Source organism: Nyctibius grandis, chromosome 9, assembly GCF_013368605.1.
Source record: "Nyctibius grandis isolate bNycGra1 chromosome 9, bNycGra1.pri, whole genome shotgun sequence".
Taxonomy (NCBI): Eukaryota; Metazoa; Chordata; class Aves; order Nyctibiiformes; family Nyctibiidae; genus Nyctibius; species Nyctibius grandis.
The window spans coordinates 425,786-452,110 of record NC_090666.1 but is presented as its reverse complement, the minus strand read 5'-3'; the positions used below and the strand labels follow the sequence as shown (position 1 = coordinate 452,110).

The window sequence follows — 26,325 nt, the reverse complement described above, 5'->3', positions numbered from 1 at the left end:
TCCCAAGAAACTGGACCGTTTTTTGTATAGTTTGCAATACACATCATCTGTGCACTGATGCCTCTCCAATGGGTTTTCATTCCAACCAGTCGAGGTTTAAGTTGTTGGGGGTTTCATTATTATTGTTATTACTATTACATCCACACAGCGCATATCTCAGTATTTATATAGTGTTCAAGGCACAACGGACTGGCATAAGTCTTGGAGCGGTACTTGGGTCATCTGAATTTAACTAGAAATGCTGTGTAGGAGCTGAGGGCTTGCACCACTTTGTGTGCAAGAGTCCTGTTTAAGATCTTAAGCATACCCAGTTAAAAGTCTGTTCTTTTACCCCACTATTTGCATCACTCCTACACAATTTAAAAACAGTGTATGTTCCTGTGTCTTTGTTTAATTCCGTTGATGACAAAGCTACAACTACCTCGTACCTTGAAGACTTTGATCTGGCAGCTTGCAGAGTGCAAGTGGTCTGTGTATTCACCATTTTCATTCTGCTTAAAGGTGTCGATTTGCACCCGGAAGGGCACCCCTTTCTCTCCTCCATGTTTCCGTGGAGTAAATTCTGTGCTGATGCAATGTACCTGGCAAAACAAAAGCTGTGCTCATCTCTGGAGACAGTTGGAAGCTGTGCAAGTCTGAATTTCAGACTCCCTGAACTTGCAGGGTGCCTGAACATGAAGTTTTGGCTCCTCCTGAGAAATTAAGAGAGGCAGAAGAGTTCAAAATGTTTTCATTTCTATTCCTCAGGAAAAAAAAAAAAATACAATTAGAAGAACAAGAAGCTCGGAGAGAAACAGGGCATCAGGAAAAGCATCCTTTGATTTAAGTAAATCTCACATACAGATTAAAAACAGATAGTTGGTGTTTGGGATGAGAAACACTCATGAAAGAGAAAAGCAAGCAAAATTAACAGGTTGTGAAGAGTTTCCTCCAGACAAAACCCATACTTAGAAAGCAACATCCTTTTTTTTTAAAAAAAAAAAAGAAAATCCTAGCTGTAATGGATAGTACTCCAAAGCTAGCAAGCAGCTAGCAAGTTCGTTTAGCAAGTATCCTACTAATTAATTATACACAACTATCTCTTGAGTTTGTATATTATCATTAGCATCTTTCTCTCTTCTTCATGTCCTGGCTACCTTAACTCTCCAGATCTTTGTAAGATATCTCGCCATCGTATTTACCACAGGAATATCACTTCTCTTACCTGAATGAATGCTGAGGCTCTCTTTGATGGATCCCACAGAAATTCAACGGTGTTCAACTGGGTTGGGCTGGCCCTGGGATCCAAGATACCAACTGACAGCGGAATATCTGTAGAAGAAAACCCCTAAAATTTTAAAAATATTAAATTGAAGAAGAGAAAGCATTTCTATACAATTACAAGTTGCATGTGAAAAGCCATGCCACCAATGATATATGTTTGGGACCCATAGTGACAGATCTCCTTCCCACCCAAAGACATACACGATTCCTAAGAGAGTAGGATATAAAAAAACCTAAACACACCTGCAAACATGCCATACACCATTCAGCACCTCACTTCCAAAGACTGCACAGGAACCATAATGAAATATAGCCTCACCTATATCAAGGATGCGGTCCCCAGGCCGACTCCACCTCCAGCCCTCGAGCTGCTGATGCTCTGTGTACTGCAGGCGTCGATCATGGAAAACTACACGAATTATGCTCTGTTAAGAAAAGATGGCAAGATGAACAACGTGATCCAAAGGCCCTTCTCTTGAGATGACTTTGGTTTTCCAGCGTAGAAGCAAAAGCTGATCTGTTACGTTTCTCACCCCCATTCATGAGGAGAGCAGAGGGTCCACCTAAGAGACCCATCACCATGTTTATCAAATTCCTAAGGGACCCCTGAGTGAGAGCGCAACACACTTCCCCCTTCTCAGCGCACATCTACGCTGCGTAATGCGGCTCTGTGCAGCTTTCTGGGATTCGGTCTGGAAGCACTATAGCAATGTCCACCTCATCTTAGGTGTCATGCCACGTAAACACCACTATACTGCCTCCACACCCAAAACGGCTCACATGGGGATAATACTGAATGTGTCTGTACCATGCCCCAGCCCCAGTATATCCCACTCTGACTAGCAAATATGAAAGCCAGCTCACCTGTCCCTGCACCGGTGGAGCTGACATGCCCAGACACCTTGCCAGTGGGAATTAAACTTGATTCCAGCCATTAACAGCCAGTCATTGGCACTGGATTTGCCCCAGTACTCTGGTAAACTACCCCACTACGCAGTTAAACAAGCGTAGAATAGGAAAGCTTCTCTAACAGGAGAATTTCCATTTCTAGCCTGCAATGGTGCAGCCATGTCAATAACTGGAGAAAAAAGGCTGGAATAAGAGCAATCCCCAGGGCAGACAAGTCCAAAGTACCCCTAACTAATATATCCTTTTGTATATTGAGTGCTACACTAGCATGAGTTAATGACTCCTTACTTCCCAGTTTCTCAAGTCCATGCTCCTGCTGGGGATTTCTGTATCAAATGGGAGTGAGCATTTTTTGCCAATGAACCTGAGAAACACCCAGATCAAACCTATCTCTAAGAAGAAAGCAAGCCACAGTGGAAACGCCTGCAAAATTGGAATCCCAATCCACATGCTTCCTGAAATGGGCCAAAAGACAAACAGGGAACTGCCTAAACTTGGACAACATTTGAAATCCAGATTGGAATCCAAATTTTGCAACTAGTCCCCACTTCTCAAAAGAAATCCTGAGGCAGAACAGCCAAGAATTTGGGAGAGGAAGGCTGGAAGTTTGGATCCAGAACCAAGATCTGGACCCAAGTTCTTGAATTTGCACTGGTTTGGGAGGTGAGAAACAACAAAAAAAGTCCCCAGAACCAAACAATCAAGTTCTGTATGGTCATAATTATGCCCATTACCAAAGTAAACTGGAGCTATGCAGAATCTGCATGGCAGAATGATGTAAACACCGGGGTCCTCCATTTGACGTGTAACAACCCAGGCGTGTTGCTAGGGTTAAGAAGGGAGACAAGTTTGCCTCTCAGCAGTTTTGACCATGTTCACCTCTGAACTTTGGGATTCCCCTGAACCCAATAGTCACAGTGAAACCCTGGGGTCATGATCACAAAGAGAATAAAGGTTCCCCTAAAGCCCTGTAAAGCCAAGCTGCATAGTCCCACGAAACTTGCACTCAACAACTCCATCAGCCCTGCTCCCACTAAAAACAATGGCAAAGTATTTTCCATTGTCTCAGTGCGAGCAAGGTCAGGCCCTTCATTAGAGGCTGTATGTAGTAGCAGGAAGAAAAGAAATCTATATTTCTCCTTACCTTTACATATTTTGTGTTTAAATCTTGAAACTCTCCCAATTTCCTATTCTCAAGTAGACGGATTTCATAAGACTGACCTAGAGTTTAAGGAAACATTTCCAAGGTGTTTAATATGTTGTAGCAATGAGAGAGTCATGCTGGCATTTACGTGGCTAATAAAGCATACGTATGATCAGGGAAAGCTCATTTTTGGTAACATAATGCATTTGCCCCCAGTAATCGAGTAGGCACTAAAGCACAGCAGAAATCTGAGGGGAAGGTTTGTCTTTTGGCAGCTGAAATCTCTCAGTTAGGGCATCAATCACAGTCTGTCTCCCAGGGCTTTTCTGGTCACCCTTCAGAAAGTCACCAAGGTGTTTGAGGCTGTTGTCCCCCCCATCTCACGTGGCTGTGACAGCACTGCCTTCGTCTGTCCCTTCTGCTGAAGCAATGGTTGTGTGAAGAGCTGCTGGCACAACAAGGCTAGGCACTATTCTGCAGAGGATAGCAACTTGGGTGAAAACTCGCCTTCTTCAGAGAGCAGTCAGGTCTGTAAGGTGTTTCGGTGAAGCAGAAATACAAGCTTTGCTCCATAAGGCCTTGGACATGGCTGCCCAGGGCATAAATACTCCTTCAGACACGCATGTGGAAGCAGCAATAGGTATTACAGGACGTGCAAGGACCAATTCTGGGAAGGGAATTCATACTCCAGCACCCCACCACCACCCTCAGCATAAGGAATTTAGCCAGTTCAGTAGAATTTAGCTAATTGGTTTATGAAATAACATCTCCCTCCAAGGCTGACAGTAGACAAGGGAGACTGATGTCCCAATACCTTAAGCACAAATGGCTGAGACAGCACAAAAGCTCATTGTATAGGACCAACTCTGTACAATAAACCTACAGCTGGTACAGAGGCAGGGCAGGACCATTAGGATTAATGGAGCGTACATATTCCTTCTAGCTAGTTTTTCTTGTTTATCTTGCTATCCTCCCTTTTACTGCAAAATGAACAAGTACAACAAGGCAGGCACCAAGGAGGAGATCAGTGTGGGTTTTCTGGCTCAACCAGTATCTCCTCCGAACTGGCCCTGCAGAAAACTGCAAAGCAGATATACCTCCCTCTAAGCAGTTGCTACCAGCAGAGACAAATAATGCTACATTTCTGGATCTAGAAACAGAAGACTTATGACAACGGATGTGTCAGGAGGGCACCACATTTCACACAGATTCCCTTTTGGGAATCCCAGCTTTTCCCATTGCCCGCGTGAGTACAGACCATATCACTAGAGCACAGGGATAAATGTGCTTGTTCAGCTGGCAGGCAGGGGAGGAAAAAAAAAAAAACCAAACAAAAAAAAGGACAAGAGAGGCCATACTGAAGCCCGAAATGTTTGCACAACGCTCCTATTGATGTCAACAGGAGTTCTGCAAACAGGAAATGACCCTTGAATCCAGCAAGTGACTTAGGGCATAGGGAGAGGGGAGAATGAACCATACGAAGTATCAAATTAAGCACTGGAAACATGCATAGATCTTAACCCATCTCTTTGTGCATACATAAACCAAAATAACAACAGTGACCTTCTTTTGAAGATTGTTGGGCAACAAAAGCGGACTTTGTAAACCACAGTCCTTGAAGTTGAGGTCTTCCACGCTTTAACTCAAGAGACTTTCTAATGTTCCCACTGATACACATTGACATTGTTCACTTGGCAATTTTTAGAGAGATTACATATCTCGCCACATAATCAATACTGTTGCATTAGCATAAAAAAAATCGGGCTGAGGTTCACAAAACTGGTTTTCTATGTTGTACTGTGTATATGTTGTACACGTGTATCTATGTTTTGTGAGGTACTTGGTTGCTTGATGGCTCAGTTTGGGGATAGATTTCATCAGCTGTGGAGCGATACAGTTCATTGCCTCAAATTTACACAGCCAAGCATGTCTTGCACTCATAGTTCTTTCCCATGCAAGTATAAGGCTAATTAATCATTAGAGAAAATTAATTTTGTATTTGAGACCATGAGCATCCCAGAGACTGTAAAATACATCTATGACTGTACAGGATTTATTGCAGTCTACAACTACCTGAAGGGAGGTTGTAGTGGAGTGGGAGTCGGCCTCTTCTCCCAGGCAACTAGCGATAGGACAAGAGGACACAGCCTCAAGCTTCGCCAGGGGAGGTTCAAGTTGGACATTAGGAAGCATTTCTTCTCAGCAAGGGTCATTAGCCATTGGAAGGGGCTGCCCAGGGAGGTGGTGGAGTCACCATCTCTGGAGGGGTTTAAGAAAAGCCTGGACATGGCACTTAGTGCCCTGGTCTAGTTGACATGGTGGTGTCAGGGCAATGGTTGGACTCGATGATCCCAGAGGTCTCTTCCAACCTGGTTGATTCTGTGATTCTGTACACAGATGGGGTAACAGGGACAGAGAAACTAAGTGGCATGAGCTGTGCTATAGAGGAAGGCAACAGTAGAACCAGAAGCACTGCCAGCCATTCAGTGAGTATCTCAGGAACGAGCGGGTTTTTGGGACACCTTTGTGCACTGATACACTCCTACTCTTTGATCAGCCTGATCTGCTTATTTGTAGTTCCAATGAGACAAAAAAAAATAATGGGCATAAAAACATCGGCCATGTTCCCTTCCAACTAGCATCAAGCAGCCAAAAACTCTGCAGCGTGCATCTTCCAACCACTTGCATGGGACAGGAACAATACTGCAACCTGGCAGACAGCAGGCATCACACATCTCCTGATGGGAGTGATTCAGCTTGGATGGAGTTAGAAACAGATTCTGACCACTGGTAAAAAAAAAACTGTAGTGGAGACAGAGGTAATATTAACTGGAAAGCCAAAGAGGAAATAAAATGCTTTGATGAAAGATATATGGGTCATCTGATGTAAGCCCTGGAACTCAGTTTACGCCATGAAAAACCTCAATCAAAATGGTATTTTATGCTAACTGCTTTCCCCTTGACCTCTGAATGTTCAACTGCAGTCACTACACAGGACTTATCAAAACAAGACTGCTCCCAGCCAAGCTTCACAAACATGCACTTTATTTCCCTCTCTGTGGAACTCTTATCAGTGAGAAGTTGGCCCTAATTCCTAACAATTCCTTAATATATAAATGTTTTGGTATTGATTTTGAAAAATTATTTCTCCCTACAACTTTCTCCAGCAAATACATTGCTTCACAGCTAATGGTACCCATAATTCATTGGTATAGTAGGGACAGGGTTCAGGTACTTGTACTTTTATTGCACTAAACTGCTTGGATTATATTTTTTCCTTGAAAAATACCTTCCAAACCTTGACTACCCTATGTTTTCCACCAGTACTACCAGCAAAACTCCTGAAATGGTGAATCACAACCTCAGCCCTGCAATTATAGCAATTGTAGGAAAAAAAAAAACAAAATTCAAGAATCAGTATTTGGATGCTGGAAAACAGGCTCTCTTCATAAAATAATACAAATAGCAGCAACCTAACCTGAAAGCTGAACTCCCCATGGCATCAAAGAGGGCAAAGTCACGCAAGGCTCTGGTACAGAGCCCATCCGTGAATCCTGCATCACTGACTCATCAGCACTACCAGGCATAGACTGCAATTTTCTGTTAAAACTAAATCAGTAACAGATCGTTCTTACTCAGGTATCTAAATCTGTAAAGAAATGTGGCTGCAAGTGTGACTAGAACAGTCTGTATTCCCAGTTCCCAAGACAGGCTGCAACTAGCTAAGCCCAAAATGTACAGCTGAAATAGAGAGAGTTCCTCTATACTGAGATTTTCCATCTGTCTCAGATGGAAACACAGATTAATACAGGTTAGACTACATCTTTCCAAGTCAATGCTTGGTGGTAAAGCTGGAGACAAGGGCAGAGAACGCTGATGCTGAGACTCTGCAATGATTTGATTGAACAGTCTGACCTTGACCAGAGCAGTATCTGGTCCTCAGCTGACAAGGGTTCAACATCCACAGGGCTCAGATGGAAGAAAGAGCCTGAAGAAAACATCTGTGGCAATGGAGAGCAGCGGTGGTGGTTTCACAGCAGTGCCCCTTTACCAGGATGATATTCAACATTGCTGAACGTTAGTCTTAAAGCCAGTGCTAAAGGCCAGCAACTTGTTGAGAGCATGGAAGGAAAAGGGTTTAAGCATTGGCCATAGCTGCCCCACCACAGGCAACACGGGTTCAAGATAGCTTCGAAGTTGGTGACCAGCCTGGACTCTGGTCACGTCGTAATATTAGACACATACATAACAAGGGCACCTAAAGCATCTCTATCACCACTTGAAATGAAGAATACATTTTGCAAGCAAATCCCCAGCATAGCCGAGGCCAAAGCAGCCTCCTGCCTGCACGACCCAGTGCATCCCTCGCACCGAGCTGGCCACAACCCTCCTTCACTACCTCAGGCAGGGAACAGAACAGTAATAAATACTTGGAAAACCACATTGAATTCCTGAGATGCAATTTGTCTCACAGCTTCACTGAAAGCTTCAGGGGCACCAATAAAAACCTGGGCGGGTGATGATACACTGTAATTTGTATTTTGAACAGACATTCCCTGAGCAACAGCAAATTTATGCAATCTCCTCCTAGGCTAGAGTTTGAGCAACTCTGCTTTACAAACAGGAGTAGTGTCCAGCAAAGTAGTAACCACCCAGGTCCAGAGAGTTCCTGCTTGGTGATTCATAAAGCAATTGCATCCATCTTAAAGAGGATTTATAGACTGTTTGCTTTTTAAACTTTTATTGTCTTTGGTAATTAACGCACATTAAATGCAGGCATGACCACTTAGTTTCGGGACAAGAGAACTGAAAGTCAACGATTTGCTATGGATGAAAAATAATTTAGTGCAACACAGGAACACTTTCACACGCTCAAAAGGTACAAGCTATAACATTGCTGGCATTTAGTCAGCCATCAGGAATTCTGGGCAACTTCTGATTATAGATTATCATGGACAAGAGGACATAGCCTTAAGCTACCTGTTCGCCAGGGGAGGTTCAGGTTGGACATTAGGAAGCATTTCTTCTCAGAAAGGGTCGTTAGCCATTGGAAGGGGCTGCCCAGGGAGGTGGTGGAATCACCATCCCTGGAGGTTTTTAAGAAAAGCCTGGACATGGCACTTAGTGCCATGGTCTAGTTGACATGGTGGTGTCAGGGCAACGGTTGGACTCAATGATCCCAGAGGGCTCTTCCAACCTGGTTGATTCTGTGATTATTATTTCAAGCTCAAAGTTACCTTCTGTTCAAAGATTATTTGCTACACAACCACAACACCCCACTTACTTTTTCTTGTTCTGATGTTACGTTTCAAGGGCCACTTGCACTACGCATTTTGTGGGTTTCTGCACAATACACTGATACGATACACTAATTTCCAATTAGGATGCTGATGTTCCAGACCAATATGACTCATGTCTTATTTAATCTAGCCAAACAGTCTGCTTGCCTTGCCAGCAATTAATTAAACCCCAACCTTATACTAAGCAATATCCCCAACAAAAGTCAGTGGAAAGAAAAAAAAAAAACCACAGCATTGAGTCCTCTTTCTCAGAACGGATCCACACAGTACTAGACAGAACCAGCCTAGAAACTGTTTGATTATTAAGCCAAGCTGACCAATAAAAATTCCATTTAGCAACTTTATATGGACATCCTAAACAGTGCACAGATAAAGGCAAAGGAATGCTGACCGTCGAACGCAGCATGCAGAAGGAGGGGGAGGAAAAAGAAAGCAAGCATTTATCCTCCTAAACCAAAGCACATCCAGCAGGCAGAAGGATCACCTTTGAAACAGCCAAACGCAACTATTCAGGGCATCAGGCACACACAAAGATTTTTCTGACAAGAAAGATTAATGAACCCACAAGGTAAACGGGCAAGAGTTGACAGAGCTGGCATCTGAACTTGCATGCTTGATGGCCCACACCTTTTCAGCCAGACAAAAGCAAAAATAAAACTTAGCCTAAGACTTGTTGAAGTGTCCCATGTGCAGATGCTCTGCAGGACAAGAGGAAAGGGCAGAATCCTCCCTCCCCAGGCCACAAATGGCAGTGGATATTCTGCAGTTGCTTACTACAGCTTCATTTGACAAGATTCTGTAGGAGATGTTTATCCAGCGGATATTATGAATTCACCAGCTACACAATAGGCCACCCTGAAAGCTCCCGCTACGCTAGGAACATGGAAATCCTGCAAAGGAAGACCAACTGTGGGCCAGGAAATGCAAAAGGAACACAAGCGTCACCCTGACACAGTAGCCCATCTTGCCCCACATCTCATCTTCAACACAGCACGCAGTTACAAGCGCCCGGGGATGGAGCAGGGTGGATACAGCCCACCCTTTCCTGACCATGACTTCAGTGTCCAGTTCGTACCCGTATCAATCACAGAATCACAGAATCACAGAATGTCAGGGATTGGAAGGGACCTCGAAAGATCATCTAGTCCAATCCCCTGCCGGAGCAGGATTCCCTAGATCATATCACACAGGAACGTGTCCAGGCGGGTTTTGAATGTCTCCAGAGAAGGAGACTCCACCACCTCTCTGGGCAGCCTGTGCCAGTGTTCGGTCACCCTCACCGTAAAGAAGTTTTTCCTCATATTTATGTGGAACCTCCTGTGTTCCAGCTTGCACCCATTGCCCCTTGTCCTGTCAAGGGATGTCACTGAGAAAAGCCTGGCTCCATCCTCATGACACTTGCCCTTTACATATTTATAAACATTAATGAGGTCACCCCTCAGTCTCCTCTTCTCTAAGCTAAAGAGACCCAGCTCCCTCAGCCTCTCCTCATAAGGGAGATGTTCCACTCCCTTAATCATCTTCGTGGCTCTGCGCTGGACTCTCTCTAGCAGTTCCCTGTCCTTCTTGAACTGAGGGGCCCAGAACTGGACACAATATTCCAGATGCGGCCTCACCACGGCAGAGTAGAGGGGGAGGAGAACCTCTCGACCTGCTGACCACACCCCTTCTAATACACCCCAGGATGCCATTGGCCTTCTTGGCCACAAGGGCACACTGCTGGCTCATGGTCATCCTGTTGTCCACTAGGACCCCCAGGTCCCTTTCCCCTACACTGCTCTCCAACAGGTCTGTCCCCAACTTGTACTGGTACATGGGGTTGTTCTTGCCCAGATGCAGGACTCTACACTTGCCCTTATTATATTTCATTAAATTACTCCCCGCCCAACTCTCCAGCCTGTCCAGGTCTCTCTGAATGGCTGCGCAGCCTTCCGTTGTGTCAGCCACTCCTCCCAGTTTTGTGTCATCAGCGAACTTGCTGACAGCGCACTCTATTCCCTCATCCAAGTCATTAATGAATATATTGAATAGTACTGGTCCCAGTACCAACCCTTGAGGGACTCCGCTAGACACAGACCTCCAACTGGACTCAGTCCCATTGACCACCACTCTCAAGCTGCCCAGTTATGACCAACGCACACAAACTCCTCTTTTGTACGATCTCCTTCTGAAATTGCTTTTGCTGTGGCAATAAGAACCACAATTTACACGTGCCTCGCTTTAGTATTCGCAGTCTTGCCCTTCACTTGCCTCCTGACTGCTTCCCTTTGCAGCAAAGCTACCTTAGCTCCACCATGTTTCGGTACCCATCTGAGCCCAGTACTGAGGATACCTGCCCTACTTGCCACTACCACCAGGTTAGCAAGACTCCAGCAACACAGTAGACCAGTTCAGCTACTAATTCTACTACCACACGTAGAGCTACACTGTCATCACGTCTCTTCCTGTGTTTTTCCTCCTTTTACAATCCGCCCCCCAACTTGAGGGGGTTTCTTTGTCCCCTTCTTCTCTCTCCCTACCTCTTTCTTGTGGGAAAGCCAAACACATGCCTCAGAGCCAAGTTTGCTGGAGAAAAATCGCAGTGCTCATTTACTATATGAACATTTGGCTGAGCCCAGCTCTTCCCAGACTTTTGAAGATGGCCTATTTTAAAGTGGTGACACTTCATAGCTAACAGGCACTAACAGAACCAGTCCTCATTTACAGTGGTTTCTACTCAAGAGAGGGATGTACATTTAATTCCTCCAAGACTACAGTCTAACTTTGAATCAAGGACGCAAAACCAGCCAGTAGACACAGAAACACCCCCAGTTGCTAAGTTCACCGTGTGCACTTCGGCTTCTCTTGCGTTGACCTCATCCACTTTGTTGGACCCCACATAATCTAAGCCATGGTATAAACTTTGATTTTTAATACAAATTATTCAGTGAAGAAACTATGGACTTCTGCTGGAAAACTGAAAAAATATCTGCCCTGTGAAAATAATTTCTTCCTGTATTTCCACTTCTCTAGCATGTACTTGAAACACCCAGGACTATCTTAGTCACATCTGCCCAGCTCAGAAAACTTCAGCTCCCTCTGTGTAAGTAAAAAAGACAGGCTTTTTCTGGTTTCAACCTGTTCTAAGTCAATTTGGACAACAGGTTTTATAGCTCTGTAAGAGTAGCTTTGTGTGTAATATTTACTTGAGTTTCAGATAACTAAGAAGAATGGTCCTGGGTGAGGGTGCTGAAGAGAGGATGCAGAAGAGCTGAGTATGGCTCCTGACCCCACCCAGCAGCTCCCTCTGATGCCCTCAGGTAAGTCGCTTCCTTCACCACGTTTCTGCAGTAAGAAATTGGGAGAAAGCAAGTCCCACTCCCGCACTTGGCTACTCAGTGCCTGCCACAGAGCGGGGGAGAAGATGTGATTTACAACCATCCCATCAAAGCAGACTGTACCTTCAACACAGGTCACAAATGTGGCACCAAGCTAGGACAAGAAGAATCTCACTGCTCAAGTACTTGCTGTCTAGTTTCAGGAATAATAAATGCTTGGTAGGAAGAACCAAGGTGGACTTGGTAGTGTTAGGTTAATGGTTGGGCTCGATGATCTTAAAGGTCCTTTCCAAACAAAACGATTCTGTGATTCTATGAAAGGGGGAAAAAAGGGCATTTTTTGCCCAGCTTCTTTAGAAAGAAGGTATCATACATTACACCTACAAAAACAGCTAATCATGTCAAACCTACAGTGCTTCCCAAGCTTCTCATGCTACCTAAACTGTGATCTTTTAGGACACTGCAAGTTAGGGAAAGCTAATTGAAAAATATTCTCTTACTTCTCACTACACTCCCAGGAACTTCTGAGCACTTTCTTCTTTCACAGATATTGAAGATTTATGGAAGTGGGAGACCAAAAGGCAGTCTAGGGGCTTCCAGTAGGAGTTGTGCACAGGCTACAATCCAGCAAGTTCACAATCCCATTTGAATTTCATCCAGATGTTAGCAACAGAAGAAAGGATTAGAGAGAGAATAGAAAACAGCCTCTTGGTTAAAAGACAACTGAGATTCTAGCTTCCTAGGGACAACAGAAGTCAGATGCTCTACTTGTGCAGAGGTGCCCTGTCATCTGAAGCAAGATTCATAGTGAGCTTAGGGATGGTGTGGTTTGGAGACAGGGTTGTTTATCCTGGGCTGCCAAGTGAAGACGGAGCTGCCAAACATATGGGGAAATTGCTGCTAGCACAATTAATGGCTTCAGCCGAGACACCAAAACCTACTCAGAGTTGTCTTCAAAGTCAGGCAGGAGACAAATTCCTTCTCCAAAGACGAAGAGGTGCACCACAAGAACCAAAAATACCAAGTAGCCAGTCTCAGAAATGGGAAAGACAAACCAGCTCTGTTAGCCATTTTTTAAGCCATCCAAACCTAGGAACAGAGTGGAAAGGGGTCAAGGAGCAGTACGGCACCCCACAACAATCGGGGTCAAGGACACACAGGTGGGCAGCCACCAGGGAGCACCTGATAGGCACAGTCTCAACGACACAGAGTCGTTATTGCGCTTGTGGTCTCGGGCAAGGGTGGAGCGCATGTTCACATGGGAGAGGCCACCAGCAGCAGAGCTCCTTGAAATACCCAGGGCCCGGTCAGCAATGGCAGTGATTGTCAGGAAAAGAGACAGTTCTTAGCATGGGACAAAGCAAAAAATATCCCCACAAACAGAGCTATAATTAAACCAGAAGCACACCCAGGCAGAGCTGGTCACTCAGCCTTCTCTACACTTCATTTAGGCAAATAAAGAATTGTTCCAGGAAACTAAAACATTCAGTCAGTTGTGACCCCATAAAAACTCAATTACGTATGAGTTAACGTCAATACAAACCAGATTTTTTTCATTTACTGTAAATCTCAGTGTTTAAAACTGGGTTCTCTGGTTGCGGAAGATTAGACAACCGAACTTGAACTTCAGACTTTTTAAGGGAGGCAAAGGTTTTCTTTTGCTTTCTGTTGCAAGCGATTTCATCTCCTACCCAAGCAATTGCAATCAGCTTCAAGATGCCCTCTTCAGCTGCTCATTGCCCAGTGCTTTCTGCATGTTTCTTTGGAGGAGAAGCCAGGACGTGTCTGCAGCGAGCTGGGGCAGGACAACACCCAGCAGATTTTAAACACAGCACAGTTTAAAGCGTACCAGCTTACGCACATGTCTTGAACCTGGATACATGCCTTTGCACCTGAGGGCTGAAATCTGGGGCTTTCATTTAGGCGTGACCCAGACTCTAAGTCCATCTTTATCTTCATGAGGCATCCGTTGCTTGTGCACCTCACAGCAACGCTCCCCCTATCATCACAGGTCTTCTCAGATGTTAGTGGTTTTCTCTCATGGTTTGGGTTTTTGGCTTGTTTGTTTTCTGAACTGTCTAGGACTGGCCATAAAGACGACTCCTGGAAGACACTGCAAAGCGGAGATGGCCAGCCTTCCTAATCCTGACCAGCTGTATGCTAAAATCCTCACATGGCCAAGAACCACAAGTCATATACCGCAGATCTGAAGAGCTGAACAGAGCCCAGGAAAACTTTACAGGCAGGTGACGGCCAGTTACTCTGAAGTACCACTGGGGGACAGGGCTGGATTGTCACACAGCCTGCTCTCAGTGACCCCCTGCCATCAACCTTAACCACCCTCTATTTGGAGTAATTTAGATCTGAGGGTCTGAGCCAACCCAATGCTGGTCATGAAACAAAATCATGACTTGAATAAGCTCACAGTCCACATGTGGTTCTGGCACTGCGAGCTGATTCCCTTAGGCAATGACTTTCAGGTTTTTTGTGTTTTTTGGCTTTTTGTTTTGTTTTTTAAAGGAATGATTTTATTTCCTCACATTTATTAGCATTCAGATCTGCTGTACAGTGCTTGTTTCCTCCACACCCCTCCTGGTGCAATTTCTTGAACCACCTTCATCACTCCCATTTCTGTCCGTGTTTGAAACTAGCTTCAACCAGCCATGGTCAAACCACACCCCATATGACTGCAGACCATGGAATACGCAACTGAACTGCATCAAGCCCTCTTGCTAAAGCAGCGGTTTGTAATATGGTTGCTGGTTGATTGTTTGTCTGAAAAATCCCTATCCACAAGAGACACTGAAATAGTGCTAAAAGGCAGGCTAGTTCCAAAAACGTTAGGCGATGTTTGTGGTGCAGACTTCTGGACAGTGTAGCTCTGTTGACAGATGTGATCCCGACCAAAGGAGTGATGCCAGGAGCAGCTCCTGATGTGAGGCCACAGCACCTTTACCAGTTTTGTGGACTGAAGGTGGACTGGTGTTAAGACACCATACTAAGTCTATCCGTTGTCCCATCGGATGAGTAATCCTCCTGAGGTCCAGTAAAGATCTCTTAATGTAGGAACTGCCCCAAGGATTAGCAAACCAAGATCATGTTCAATTTGGGCTAACAGGGCTCTGGCTACAGTTTCCCAAGGAATGTGGGAAGGCGGAGGGGGGAAAAGAGATCAGGAAGGACAAGTGTAATGAGTCAGTCTTTGGAAACCAAGCTAAGGATTTGACTCTAGTTACTTCATTTACAGGCTGGTTCTAGAGCTGCAGCCAGCGAGCACTCATGGTTTCAAACTGGAGCAGACAAGCTTGGGAGGCTGCCACAGCTCAATGTCCCCAAGTCAACTTAACACAACAGCTAAGCTCACTCCCTTATGCTCCCTCACAAATTCTTCCCCTGCCCTTGCTGAAAACACTGGTCTCCAGCTCAGGAGTCAGCTTCCTCCTTCACCCTTGTGTAGAGCCCAGGCCAAAGACCTCTTTACCCCCCCCAATGCCACTGACCATCTCTCTGAGTCTATCCCACAAGAAGTCACTATGCTCCACAAGCCTGGAGCCCTCTCCCATTTGTACACAAACACAGCCACTGGACAGCCTTTCTTCCTAGACTGTATGAAACCCCTTCAGTTCCCACCTGAATCTCTCCACAAGTTCCTCGTCTCTCTCTGCTATGCAACTTGGCCTTCAATTTGCTACCCATTCTTCCAGCTTTCCTCACTCCATAGCTCTGTCAGACCTGACCTTTCTTCTATCCAGTCCTGCACATGGACTATTTCCTGAGCTGGTCCACTCACCAACCCCCATGGAACCAGTCACATGTGGAGTAAGTGTTCCAGGGCAGGGAGTAGAGCTGCTTCATGGTGACAAAAGGTCAGTTACTGAATGGTGAAGAGCTCAAGTCAGGAAGGAACATTTGGACAGCAAGTGGCAAGAGTCACCCAGCAAGTAGAAAACCCCAAACCCAGACCTCACGATTTGGGTAAGTAACCACACTGGATGTGAATTGCTTTGTTGGAGCTGGGACAGCCACTGTGTCTTTGTATCTGCCTTACTAGGAGCTAGCTGTGACTGAAGCTCTCACCAGCACAGACAGGGTGGAGACACATACACTAACGAAGTTACCCATTTGCTAAAGTAATCCATCACAAAACTCAAGCATACAAGGAGGAAGGGAAGTTTTTGTGTAACTGTGTTTGGCCAGGCCATGATAAGCACAGAAAGAGGGTAAGGTGCAAGAGGTGTCCCTTTGCTTACAGTCAGGGTAAGGTGATAAGGTGTAGGGAATGGCCTAAGTTGCTTCTTGAGATGGCTGTGGCACTGCAGTTGGGTCATAGTGCTCTGGAGTCATTCAGCTCTTCTGCCACGCTGTGAGTACCAGCTCCAGGGACCTGGGCTACCTCCAGGTCCCCTTCACACACCTCCTCAGGCTCATACAACGTAATTCTATTAATGGGACTAATTTTCTGTCAGAGCCTTTAACTCGCACTTAGCTCTAGCTCGGGCAGGACAACTGGGATCAGCGTGGGATTCCCTGGCTTGTGTTGAGCAGGTAAAGAGTTGCAGCACCCTCCTCTGGTTTGGAGAAGGGATGGGAAAATACCTACACAACAGGGAAAATACCTACACAACAGGGAAAATACCTACACAACAGGGAAAATACCTACACAACAGGGAAAATACCTACACAACAGGGAAAATACCTACACAACAGGGAAAATACCTACACAACAGGGAAAATATATAGCTCAAGAATCAAAAGTGGTTCCCACAGAGAATTGTTGCTGAAAGGAGAAGAAAATTTTACTCAAGCACTTTAATTTTTGCTTTTAAACAGACACACCTTCTATTTTTTTATCCCAGAAGGTCAATGCATGAGGAACATGCTTTTGACACAGATGTCATGAAAGATGTTCCTAAACAGAAATCTCCAAGTGAAATGGGAGGTTACCTGACAATTCAAATTGATTCTTTGTCCTGGAATTGCAAGACAAATCTTCATCTCTTTCTAAGCCCAGGCAATGTCATCACTGATATCCCACCAACAGAAATTAGACTCCCCAGCTCTGACCACAGCTGGTTGAAAGGTGCATCCAGCATCCTCTTCTCCCCATATTTGTAGTTACCTTCAATGAACACACAAGCTTCTCACAGCAGCTCATATCCACGTGGGAGCAGACTCCAGGCCCTTTTTCCTAACTAGCATGGCAAGGGATTGTAGTCTAAGGGACTTAGTATCAAGGCAGACTACATGTCAGATGAATTTACAGTCAAGGTCTGCCCTTGTACTGGAAATGGTCAATGCTGGGAGCAAGAGTGCAGCCAGTGGTGTGGCCTCTGAAGCAACCTGCTGGAGTGGAACAGAATGGCTTTTAAGGTAGGTACATCACAAGATCTCAAGGAAAAAAAAAAATTCATCTACATACAGAGCAGCTTGAATTTCAAGAGTTTTTTTAAGAAACACAAAGCATGTCAGTGTAGGAAGGAAGATTTGTTGCTTGGGAGTTAAATGAGGTGAGGATGCTCCTGAGAAGGTGGCAGGCAGATGCGAAGCTCCTGCTAAGAGGAACAGAAAGCAGTGAGCCATTCAGCTGTCAGAAGATGCACCACCTTTTACCACTAATCACCCCAAAGACCCGCTAGGAAAAGGTGCTGTTTCCATCCACTGTGGCAAGCCAACAGCACTAAGGAGTGCCCACTTCTTCCACCAGTCCCTTCTCAAATCTGTCCCACTGCACAGATCCTGCCAGCCTCATCCCTCCTTTGTTCCAACAGGCCTGTCTGGCCTCATGCTCTCCAGGGTGTATTCTGCAAGGACACATCCCACCTTCCCCCTTGAGGGATGAAAGACAGATGCAGAACATATATGAGAACTGGTGGTCTGCCAAGGAGACAGGTCATTACTTTGTCAAGATGGAGCAAGAGACAACTCCTTGTGACAGTAAGCAGGAGAAAGCCTAGCACAACATGGCCTATCTGCAAAGGCAGTAACAGTCTTACTTTACATAAGAAAACCTAGACTGCTCTAGTCAGACAGTTTTTTAAAACTCATGGTATTGTGCAAAGAGCTGTCCAACTTTTGCCCTACCAAAGCAAAGCAGCAGGCACTGCCTCATGTATGCTAAAATATTTGGCCGTCAACTGCTTTTCACAACAGAAAATCTTTTACTCTGAAACAGGAAAGAATTTACTATTTCACAGGAAGATTCACGTCCATCTCATCCTCTATATGCCCCGTATCACCTCCTGGGCTCTGCTGTATTTGGACAGATAAACTGCAAAAACAGTCACAAGTCTCAAGAATCTTTTGATCTATGAGACAGCACATGCCATCTTATGTGACAAGCAACATCTGGCTCCTTGGACAGAGCCTGCAGCACTTGGTTGATTTTCCTAGGGGGGCTCCATGGGCCTACCAGCTAGCAACACAGATCTAGCAGCCAGACGCACCCGAGACCAGAGCCCTGCTTTTATACAAACATTGAGAGAAGCATAGCCAGAGCAGCACCTGAGCGAGCTTCACGCCCAGTGCACAAAGCTTGAAGAGCTGGGGCAGTGTCCTGAAGCAGGAGAGGATCTCAGTAACATAGGGCAGACAGCATTCAGTTTGTCACTAGGCCAATGCCCTTGTTTACAACCTGGCAGAAAATAAGTGTAGTAAGTTTTAGCATAATCTGTGCCTGGAGAAGTTGGATCCCTCCAGGACCTATGTCCAGCAACCCTGCCAAGTTAGGGACTGAGCAGACCACGTCACCCAGCCAGTGGAGGCAACATCACACTGCCCAGACCGCTGAGGAAACCTTGAATACTTGCTAACTCATCCTCTGGCAACGCCCTCCAGCAGCACTTGGAGACTTGCAATGTCAAGAGACACTCCCCAACCCAAAGTTTGCCAACCTGCTTAATTAATCTGGCCTTTTAGAACGAAGGTAGGAGGCTGCAGTTTAAATTGTCTGAGATCAAACCAGTACCCGGCCACAGGCAAATGTGCATGCTATAATGCTGCTTTCAGTCAACAGTTAAATCAACGGTACTTCACTATTTTATATCAGTTGACAATCTGGTATATGAATGTGAAAAATTAACTGTTCCTCCTTTCCTCCATCCCCCTCCCCATCTCTTTCCCATCCCGCTGCCCTCCTGGTAAGGCACAAGTATGGGATTCAATCTCTCTCCCATGAATTGTTCCCAGGAAACACGCCCTCCTTCAGTGTAGTACAAACCCTACCTTGGTTGAGGTAGGTCAGGGTTTCTTCGTGCAGTTTCACAGCGGGTGACGTGGCCGTGCAGAGGACGTACTGAAAGGGAGGCAGCTTGGCATCGTTCTCAGGAGACAGCTGCGGTTCCTCCTGCTTGAAGATCGGCAGCGCAAGGACATCTCTGCAACACACAATTCACACACATTTAGTTACAAAGACTTCATGGAATCTTCTCACCTCAATCTGCATTTGATTCTCATGCTCTGAGATAATGGAAGATGGTTTCTGGAGAAACACTGGAGTTATGATGGCTAAAAAAAAAAAAAGAGAATTTGGCCTGTATAACGTAACAAGGCAACTTCTGCCTCTAGGATGTCAGCACTAGACACAGAAGAGAGCATTAACAAAATAGTCTATTTCTGATAATTAATTTACGTTTTTAAAACATAAATCAGGTTTGTTTTTCAGTTAAACAGTCTTCCTGATGAGGAAAAGAAATTATAAAAAAATAGAGTCTTTGTCCTTATGGAAACACATTTGTTTAAGAGTTCTTGTGTTCTCAGATGAAAGCCTTTCAGAAAAAAAAAAAAAGGCAAGAAAGGGCACTTTATTTTGACAGATGAATGTCAAATTAGTAGAATGTCTAGAACCAGCAGCCAAGGGTGAGGAGCAGACACAGCTCTGGTGTAAAAATGAGACATTCAGGTAACCAATGGCATGAACTGCTGGATTAATTGACTCGTGACATCTTGCCCTCTAATAAACCTGGTCCCAAGGATTTGCATAGCTCTTGAGAGCACAGGGCTACCTTCCTAAATGGGCACAAAAGTGCTCAGGGGCAGCTTCACTAGGACCTGTGCACAGCCCCAGTTCTGGCTCCTTCACAAGGGGTTCATGCTGTCCTGCCTGCTGATTTACAGTCAAACTGATCCTAACCCACACTAATCCCCAAGCAGAAGAGGTATTAACAAGGCTGAGAGCACAACAGAGTGATTAGTACAAAATGAGATGTCAGGATTCTTATCTTAGCACGTCTGAGACTGAAGAACCACATTAGCCTTTCCCATGTCGCTAACATCGCTGATCATTGTGTCCACAGACATCAATATCCTTCCAAATTAGGAGGATTATGTTGAACATGGAGACAGTTCAGAATAAGAAGTGATTATTTTTTTTCTCCTCCATTTCCTCCAGATGCATGAAGACTTGAGCTTGCCATTACAGAGGCTGCAGTTCTGCTCCTTTCAGTAATCCCAGACACAAAAAGGTTTAAGAAAAACTGTTCAGGAACATGCCAGCGTGTACAGGCATGCTCCCTATGGAAAGGGCATTCACAGAATCAACCAGGTTGGAAGAGACCTCTGGGATCATCGAGTCCAGCCGTTGCCCTGACACCACCATGTCAACTAGACCATGGCACTAAGTGCCATGTCCAGGCTTTTCTTAAACACCTCCAGAGATGGTGACTCCACCACCTCCCTGGGTAGCCCCTTCCAATGGCTAATGACTCTTCCTGAGAAGAAATGCTTCCTAATGTCCAACCTGAACCTCCCCTGGCCAAGCTTGAGGCTGTGTCCTCTTGTCCTATCGCTAGTTGCCCGGGAGAAGAGGCTGACTCCCACTCCACTACAACCTCCCTTCAGGTAGTTGTAGACTGCACTAAGGTCACCTCTGAGCCTCCTCTTCTCCAGGCTAAACACCCCCAGCTCCCTCAGTTGTTCCTTGTAGGTCAGACCCTCCAGACCCTTCACCAGCTTGGTCGCCCTCCTCTGGACTCGCTCCAACACCTCAACATCTTTCTTGAAGTGCGGGGCCCAGAACTGGACACAATATTCAAGGTACAGCCTCACCAGTGCCGCATTAAGAATTTTTTCCCTGCCTGCTCAGTTAATGATCCACCCTGCGTTCATTCATAGAACCCCCAACCTTGAAGACTACCCAGGTCATCAGTGAAAAAGTGCAGCAGTTCACATCAAACTGCTGAAGTACGTGGCTCAAACACAGGTACTCCTATTTATGGCAAAATGAAGCCAGAGAGCTAACTGTGCCATTTCAGATATTGACAGGAAAAAAGAAACACCCAAGTCTGCTTCCATTCTCTCTTCCAAGCCCACCCTCTCCATATTAGCACCAACTCGAAGGCATCCAGCCCCATTTGCTTACTGGCATTACTGACGTAATCACAGCTCTTGCCTAACTGCAGCCATAGAGTGGGTTTTTTTTTTTCCCCCCTTAGCGATGATGATTTACTACAGTAATGAAGTGACAGAGATGCCTGCAGTAGATTTCTGAAATAGATAGCATTGCTCCACACATACAGGATCTGATATCTCTCCTGAGAGTCATCTCACTCACCCTGGATGCCAACATCTACTCTTAACGTGCTCATCTGCACAATGCTATTGGAATGCATGTTGCTTTACAGATCAGAACGGATCAAAAACTCTGAAGCCCGAAAGCTTCTGCAGTTGTGCAAAAAAAAAAAACAGCGCACAAAATCTGGCCCAGGTTTAACAGTTAAGGGTGAGGAATTTGTACACCTATTCAGCTGAAACAGCTGAGAAATTTAGGCAAGGGGAAGTTGAAATTCAAATATCGTATTTCACATCAGGCTCTTAACACCCCTACACTTGCTGGAACAGCTGTCTGATCACTGAAGACCAAGCATGGAGGAATCCAGGATTTGGTTTCTGGAAAGCTTCGCCATATTAAAGCACTGATGAAGCCACACAAGCTTTATTCCCATATATCACATTATCACATTTTTATTCCTATAGCATTTGAACCAACAGTCAGGGGTATCCATGGCTTTGGATGAAGCTCATCTAAATTATTGCACCTTATTAAAAAGGTTTGGAACTTAGAACATTGTGAACAACAGATCAAGGCTTAAAAGAATTTCTAAGCTATAGGTATGTAAGACATCACAGTATTTGTTCAACCCTCTTCACTTGAGATGCAAATCAAGTTTTGGAGAAAGCAGGTTTTTACAACAGTTCCCATCCTTTTAAAAAAAAAAAGAAGGTGGAAACCCTTAAAACTCTCCCAAGTTTCACCTTTATGCTAAAGCTTTACAATCCTGGTCTTAAACAAGGGCTAGTCCACTTACCTGGGAAGGGAGAAAGCTATTTGAGACAGTTCAGCCACCTGGCAGAACAGAGAATGAAACACATACAGGGTTTCCATAAAAATGAATGAAGATTTACAAGGATTTTTCTGTAGTATTTGCCTTGCTATAACTACAAATAACACAGAGGTACAGCAGAATTTACACAGGTGTCTCAGATACACACAAAGCCTTTGATCTCTGCAAAGTATAATTGATACAAACTTTTCCTACAGCTCCTTCAAGGGTTGTACTATTTCAGCGTCCTCCGCAAAGTCGCTACAAGTGGGTATGGAGATCCTTCAGAAAGGCACCACTCAGCAAAAAAATGCCCCTCTAGAAATGCATGTCTTGACACATTCCCATGCAGAGTGAATTGGCCAGAATTATAGGTCCCTACAAAAAACCAATGGTTTTATTCAGCTGACCTTCCCTGAAACACCTGAGGCCATTGCTGCCATAAAACTGGTTTTAGGGCTTTTAGTCCCAGATCAAATCCACCATAATCACAGTGGCAGATACACACTAAAGCTGAAGTTTGCTCCTAAAATACTGACAGGTTACCTTCATACTAGCAGCCTTCCTGCCAGATCAGGTTATCCTTTATCCCCCCAGCTAGCATTCAAGTCAGGAGAAATCATCTAATGTGTTTTCTGGTCAATTCCAAGGAATGTGAATTGCGGGCTTGAGCCTGACCCAGACTTTATGACCTTGTAGCACTCTGGTGCTACAAATCCATGGTGTTAACGAAGCAACCTAAAGCACCATAAATGCTCTCAAACTCAGGGACCATACACACAAGTACCAATACTTGTACCTCTGCCATTCTCGCTGTCCCCAACTAACCAGGTTTGCAAGCACAAAGCAAGGGAGAACAAGACTTTTGCCACATACATGTTGCTAAAAGAGACTTACTGGGACAGAGGAAGGAAGCGAAGCACCTTGTATGAAGAAACAGGGAAGCTGCCAGAAAGGAAGAATCTCACCGTATTGTATCATTTGATAATGGGAAATCATTATTCAGTGGAAAAAAAAAAATCCTTTGCAAACACACTGATATGGAGTAGGAATAGCTAAGACTGCATGTCTCCCTGAAAGGGAGGTATTATCTGTGTTTGAAGAGCTTTGCCAGACAAACTCTCTCTTCCCTCAGCAGTGGTTATTTGGGGGGACCATTTGAAAGCAAAGCTCTTGGGCCACAGCCAGCTTCTCCACTGCCACAATTCAGCAAAATCACACTTCAGCGGAGCAGCAGCAGCAGGAATTGACACCACCTGAGAGCTCAGCTTTACATATTCAGGAAAAAAAAAAGATTCGTAAGCACCCAGCAGAAAGGAAACTCCCAAAGTTGTCTGCTTTGTTGTCTTTTGGAGGGAGGAAATACGGGTTTGCGCTACACATGTCACAGGCTATTGTTTAGCAGCCCTTGTGCTTAAATTAGTCCCATTTAATTAAACGCGACTGTGTGGAGGCAGGAAAAAGCTGGTTTAGACAAGTTCAGAAAGTGAAATTCTGAGGTTTTTACCCATCGTCCCAAAAAGAAGAAAAAGAAATCCCGTCCTGAGGAAACTTAAGTTTGCCAAGAGACGTTTTCCCGAGGCTTTTGGCAGCGCTCCGCTACTGTCGCACCTCCTGCCTTTGAACTGCGCTACCTCAGCCCCTGGGAGGAGGGAAGCGGGCAGAAGCGATAAGCAAGGTTGCAGAGAGCTGTCTGACCAGGAGCGAGGGGAAAAATTAAAAAAGAAAAAAAAAAAAGGGAAAAAAAAAGAAAGAAAAGAGAGCCCACATGTCTCCGAGTTCGCAGCACTAACCCCGGCCGATGCCGCGGCTCCGCTGCCCGCCGGGTCCCTGCCGGGCAGCCCAGCGCAGGGGTGGCTGTGGGGATGCAGGAGACCCCCGTCCCCCCCAGTCCCCGTGCCGAGGGCTCCGCGCCGCCCCGGGGACTCACCGCAGGTAGCTGCCTGTCGAGTGCTGGTTGTAGTGCTCCGGCTGCGTGTGCCAAAACAGCATCTTGCGGTGAGGAGGGGCTGGGGGGGGCCCGGCGCGGTGCCTGGGGAAGGCCGGGCGGCAGGAGGGGGCCAGCCGCGCTGCCCACCCCGAGGCGCGCCGGGCACGGCTGCGGCCAAGCTGGAGCCGCGGCCCCGCCGGCTCCCGCCGCTTTTATGGCTCAGCCCCGGCGGCCGCGGGTTGGCCGGGCCGGGGCTCCGGAACAGGCCGAGCCCTCCCCCGCCCCGCCCCGCCACCGCCCCTGGCCCCCCCGGGCAGGCCCGGGCCGGGGCAGCCTCGGGCGGAGGGCCGGGCCCCCGAGGGCAGGGCGGAGGCGGCAGGAGGCGGCCTGGCCCCGGGCAGGTGTGCGGCGGGGCCGTGCGGGAGCGGCGGCGGCGGGAACAGGCGGTGCCGCGAGCAGGGAGGGCGGCCTGCGGCCCAGGGTAGCTCCGGCGGGGCCTGGGGGCATGCGGGGCCCCCCGGCTGCGGCGCGGCTCTGCCGTGTGCCCCCCAGATTGCCCGTGTTCGTTAAAAGCAAGCCCCCCCGTCCCCGTCGGGCCCTGGGGTTGTCGTAGAATCACAGAACCACCTTTCAGATCATCGAGTCCAACCGTTACCCCAGCACTGCCAAGGCCACCACTAAACCATGTCCCTCAGCCCCGGCTGACAGCTGCAAGGTCAAGCGTGAAACCACTGCTCAGGTTCCTCCAAAGTATCTTTATTTTAAATTACGGACAGCCGATTGTTTTGACTCCGTGCTGTCTGTCTGGTAGTCCAGCCTGTGCTTCACGTTAATGTGAACTTTATGTCAGGGGGATATTTTCCAGCTGGGAGAGTGAAAGACCAAGTAATTCACCGCAGGAACAAGAGGACGGTGTCAGGGACTAAGCTCACCCCTAACCCATTAGCCATATGACAGCATGTCCAAAAACCCCCTGTCTCTCCTAACCCAGCTCCCTCCTCGGTAAGGAGAAATCCATTTCTTTACCATTTCAAATAGCAGATCCTGATCCTCACGTACACGGCTGCTCACACCCATCACTTTCCTAACCCCCAGCTCTCTGTTCATCTTCCCGTCCCACCAACCCTGCTCACGTTTGGTAGTTTGTGGAGGGGAGCAAAATGGTGGAGGGGGTTTCCTGCTTGGTCCTCTTGTCTATCCATCAGCAGAAATTGAAACAGGCCCTTAATTACTCTGAGTCATTAAAAATCTTCCAATTGGTTTTGCAGGAGAAGCCTTCCTACCTGCAAGCTTCCTGGTCAAATTTCAACTGAGAAACAGGCAATTTACTCACTGCTGTTGGCATATATTATTATGTACTGCCATATTTCACAGCCAAGATAGTGGCATTTCACTGTCTGATGGAATTTTTATTATCCTGCTGTGTTTATAGAATATCTATATTGTCGTAGCACCTGTAGAGCATCATTAGGTCAAGCCCTAGAGAGTCAGATGCAGTATAACTATAGGCACTGGCAGTTCATATCATGTGTCATGAGGTGAAGAACAAGGTAACCTGAAGGGTAACTAAACAGCTTCACAGAGGTGTTATGGGTCTTAAAGTTTTTAAGAAGCATTTGGACAATGCCCTCAGACACATGGTGTGAATTCTGGGGTTGTCCTATGCTGGGACAGGAGTTGGACTCGATCCTCATGGGTGCCTTCCGACTCAGGACATTCTATGATTCTATGATTCTATGATTCTATGATTCTATGATTTATATCTGCCATTCTGTTAGTTTCGGACTAAGAAATAGCACAGATAAATGTGCCTTTAAGGTAGTTTCTCTTTCCTCTGCTGCTCAGACCTTGATTGAGCAAAGTCTATGTATAGCTCTTGGACAGAAAAACAAGACAAAGTTTGCTGAGGCATCCAAGGACTTCTCTAAACAGAAAATATGTTCTACAGTTCGAGTATTTTGCGGTGCTGATTGGAGAAATATGTAGTCCATTGTAAGAGTAAATGATCACACCGTACAAAGCATCCCATCAAGTCTGGCATGTCAGTATTTTCTTTAATATCTTTCTAGAAATATGTTGGAGGGAAAATGACCAAAATAATCCCCGTCATTTCCTCTCTGGCCTGTTGCTGAATGTAGAAAATAAG

At 46.0% G+C, this 26,325-nt stretch overlaps 1 protein-coding gene across 1 annotated transcript in view; it reads right to left on the bottom strand.

Annotated features, from left to right (window-relative positions):
• TFCP2L1 (transcription factor CP2 like 1) overlaps positions 1–24,241 on the bottom strand; it is a 34,073-nt gene extending 9,832 nt beyond the window's left edge. The window contains exons 1-6 of the mRNA XM_068407773.1: positions 24,180–24,241; positions 19,155–19,306; positions 3,317–3,393; positions 1,583–1,688; positions 1,205–1,311; positions 429–581 (exon numbers count right to left, since the gene is read on the bottom strand). Of these exons, the coding sequence (XP_068263874.1) occupies positions 429–581; positions 1,205–1,311; positions 1,583–1,688; positions 3,317–3,393; positions 19,155–19,306; positions 24,180–24,241 (657 nt within the window). The remainder of the gene's footprint in view (positions 1–428; positions 582–1,204; positions 1,312–1,582; positions 1,689–3,316; positions 3,394–19,154; positions 19,307–24,179) is intronic.
• Positions 24,242–26,325: the final 2,084 nt, after the last annotated feature.